This window comes from Mirounga angustirostris, unplaced genomic scaffold (assembly GCF_029215605.1).
Source record: "Mirounga angustirostris isolate CCGP_5_RB_7025 unplaced genomic scaffold, mMirAng1.0.hap1 SCAF_1, whole genome shotgun sequence".
In the NCBI taxonomy this organism is placed as follows: domain Eukaryota; kingdom Metazoa; phylum Chordata; class Mammalia; order Carnivora; family Phocidae; genus Mirounga; species Mirounga angustirostris.
In genome coordinates, this window is record NW_026991709.1 from 190,024,204 (window position 1) to 190,028,152 (window position 3,949).

General features: G+C 37.4%; 1 protein-coding gene across 4 annotated transcripts in view; it reads left to right on the top strand.

Annotated features, from left to right (window-relative positions):
- ACOX2 (acyl-CoA oxidase 2) overlaps positions 1-3,686 on the top strand; it is a 38,877-nt gene extending 35,191 nt beyond the window's left edge. For 3 of the 4 annotated variants that reach the window (XM_054504655.2, XM_054504657.2, XM_045862052.3), the window contains 2 exons: positions 1,464-1,567; positions 2,630-3,686. In XM_054504655.2, the coding sequence (XP_054360630.1) occupies positions 1,464-1,526 (63 nt within the window). In that variant the 3' untranslated portion in view covers positions 1,527-1,567; positions 2,630-3,686. The remainder of the gene's footprint in view (positions 1-1,463; positions 1,568-2,629) is intronic. The other variant, XM_054504656.2, reaches the window with a different exon arrangement.
- Positions 3,687-3,949: the final 263 nt, after the last annotated feature.

Genomic DNA, 3,949 nt, shown 5'->3' on the forward strand with positions numbered 1-3,949 from the left:
CACATAATCTTACATTACTGACTCCTTGAGAGCCTACCAAAATAGCACTTTTAAGGTGTATATATATATATATATATATATATATATATATATATATATATATATATATATATTTTAAAGATTTTATTTATTTGACAGAGAGAGACAGTAAGAGAGGGAACACAAACAGGGGGAGTGGGAGAGGGAGAAGCAGGCTTCCCGCTGAGCAGGGAGCCCGATGCGGGACTCGATCCCAGGATCCTGGGATCATGACCTGAGCCAAAGGCAGATGCTTAACCGACTGAGCCACCCAGGCACCCCAAGGTATATATTTCTAATCTGCTATAATCTTGAAGCTGCAGTAAGAGACATTTTTTCCCTCATTTGCACTAGTAGAAGAAGGCACACGGCAGGTATTTCAAATAAATTAAAACAACAGTTACGTTAAAACATGCCTTGGAGACACAAAATTACAAACAGGAATATATTTCACTGACATTTTCTACCAAGAGAAAAGTGCAATGCTGTTAAATGTCTTAGAATCATAAGGCAGTCTCTCTTCTGTCTGGGGCAGGTGAGTGTTGAGCTTTATCCCTAGATAGGATGATGTGCTCTCTCATAGTTTACTCTAGCCATGGTGTGTTTTTTGGCATTTTTCCTGAGCTGGATGCTATTTCAAGCCAGATTCTCCAAAGTGAATTGCAAAAGGCTGTTTCCGCTCCCCATGTGAATTCATATTTACGTGATTCCCTATAGATGCAAGCAGTGCAGGAACCACTGGGGATAATTTCAAAACAAGAATCCTATTTCCCCCAATTATTCTACTGTAAAAATTTGTCCAAGTAGTTGCTAGATGCATTAAACATACCTACTGATTCATTCATTCAGTCATTCAATAAATATTTATTGAGCATATGCTATATGCCAGAAACTATTCTAGGTACTAAGGCTACAGTGGAGAAAAAAAAGAGTCGCAGACCCTGTCTTCAATGAGGAGCTTAAAGTTTTAGCCTAGACAGGCAAAAAAGTAAATAAACAAGTAAATATTAAAAGATGAGGCTAGAGCTGTAAAGGAAAGAATCAAGATATACATTAATGAACAATGGGAAATAACCTACTCTGACACAGAATCTTGCTTACCTTACTCCACCCTCTGGTTCCTTGCTTTGTGGTTAATGTTCAATTTCAAAGAACCTCAAAAAAGTCAAGCATTTTATTTGTATTAAATTCCAAAAGCAAATGATAAGCTGTTTCTTAACTGGCCACCAGCATCCACAATTTAAAATCTGCATGAGAAAAGGAAGGATGCCCTTTGGAAAAAATGTTTCTCCATATGTTCAGACAAATGGATTTAAAAAATAATTTTTAAAATTAAGACTCTTATGTAATGTTACTTTTTTAAAACTAAAAACTTAATTTGAAGGTAAAGGTCATTAATGCTGGCAGAAATACTATCTTAACAATGCACTTTTTTCTACAAATAGGGGAACCCTGCCTATGAGAAATACTTAAGACCACTATTACAAAGTTGGAGATCCAAGCTGTGAAGTAATCAACAGCATTCAAGAGACACCACCATGTGATAATGGTACTATGGCATTAAACTTTAAAGTATGCTTCATATACACTTCATATATTTCAAAGTGTGTGTGTATGTGTATAAATATGTGTGTGTGTGTGTGTGTGTGTATGGTTGTTTTTAAAGTAAGCTGTAGGGGCGCCTGGCTGGCTCAGTCAGATAAGCGTCTGCTTTCGGCTCAGGTCATGATCCCGGGGTGCTGGGGTTCTGGGATGGAGTCCTGCATTAGGCTCCCAGCTCAGCAAGGAGTCTGCTTCTCCCTCTCCCTCTGCCCCCGACTCATGCTCTCTCTCTAATGAATAAATAAAATCTTAAAAAAAAAACAATAAAGTAAGCTCTATACCCAACGTGGGGCTTGAACTCATGATCCCAAGATCAAGAGTCGCATACTCTACCGACTCAGCCAGCCAGGCACCCCTTAAAGTATGTATTTTTTAAAGAGTGTCATTATCTGGATGGATGGATGGATGAAACATCTGTGATTTACTTCAAGATAATCCATGAAATGAAAAAGGGAGAGCGAACAACTAAAGACGGTTGGTCAATGGGCCCATGAGTGTTTGCACTATTCTACTTCTGAATATGTTTGAAATTTCCCACAATAAAAAACAGTAGTGCTATCCATTTGTAGCATCTATTTAGTAAAACTAAAGAGTTTTACTTTAGATCTAAAGTCAATAGACTCATCAGTTATCACTTACGTCTAATTTAGCACACATTTAGCCAAGGGTTTAAAAGGACATACACAATTCTCCTCCAAAAGTGTCTGTACTTGGAGTAATCTAAATAAAATGTAGGGCCCTCAGAATACCACTGAGTATCAATTTTTGAAAATCAACTATTTCACAGTGAAAATGATTTAAAATTTTCTTAAAAAGGCATAACTGTCTCAAATTACCCAAATATAATCAAACTACATTTTTCATATTGTGCAAGGGAATAAAACACTCAAAATTAAATTCCACCAGACAAATTAAATTGCAAAAAATCTCAGCTGGCTACTTTTCCTAATTTACTCATAAAAATAACCATTTAGTTGTTAATACTTTTTTCTTTCTTTTTTTTTTTAAGTAGGCTCCACACCCAGCATGGAACCCAATGCAGGGCTCAAACTTACGACCCTGAGATCAAGACCTGAGCTGAGATCAAGAGTCAGATGCTCAACAACCAACTGAGCCACCCAGGGGCCCCTTAGTTGTTAATAATTAATAAATCTGAGAAAATTTGCCAAAACAAACTTCTCTCCAGTAAACTGGGCAAGGAAGAGACCCCATAAGATTTTACCTTTTAAAATGCTAGAAGTATTACTCCCATTTCCACATCAATTTTCAACCCAAATCACTCTGTCTTGCATCTACCTCTGCCAACTCAACAACACATAAGTGGCTGGATAGTTTTTTTGGGGGGGGGGTAACCTCTAATCAATTTTAAGTATGAGACAATTTTCTAAAAAGATAACGTCACACTAGCACGTTTACTGAAACCACGGCAACCTGCCAATAGCATGAAGGGGTTTTAGTTTGAAGACGGCTGAAGACGGTTTAGTTGAAGATGGTGAAAACGGGGTAATTATAGGTTTCTAGATGTTGGTCACTTGTCACATCTTAAAATAAATTTTCAGAGACATGGGCAAAAATGGATGTAAGTAAGTGTTCTCATCCTCCTTTCAGAGAGAGAATCTCAGAATCTTCTCATGAAGAGGAGAAAAGGAGTGACCCACCCAAGGGCACACAGCCTCTGAACTCTACTCTTCCCTTAGAAAACAGGGAAGAAATTACATGACTTCCTTTTATACGGTGTTCTAGCAAACTAGTCTCACTATAGCTAACATAATCTTCCTGTAACTTCCAAGAAAGAGAATCAAATCAACTATCCAAAATAAGACCACAGTGAAGTAAAGTATATACACATCTCCTGTTCCAGAGCCTTCACTCACTGCAGTTTAGTTTTTCTCCTCAGGAACAGACTTAACTGTAATAATAAAATATATTTGTGGGCCACCATAATATTGTGAGAAAAAAAGTGGCTGAAGAGGCAGTTTGTCCCTGTGCTCAGTACAAAGCTAGAGTAAGGGTCATATTCAGTGCTGACAACTGGTGGCTTACTGAGAAAATATCTGTAATCTTAAGCCCTATTTGAAAAAATGTATCAAACTCTATGTTCACTGTTCAAATATGCACTCTTTTAGACAAAACAATTAATTCCATCCATTCCTGCTTCCAGCAACACAGGAGATTCTATAAACTGCATCCTAAGGTTCTACTGAGTCCTCTTGAGTCAAATACAAAGATGCGACAGGCAGTATACATGGGGACATAAACAGAACAATGCACACTTGAGGCAAGAAATATGATTTCCCCTTTAAGTAATAATAATCAACAAATACAAACC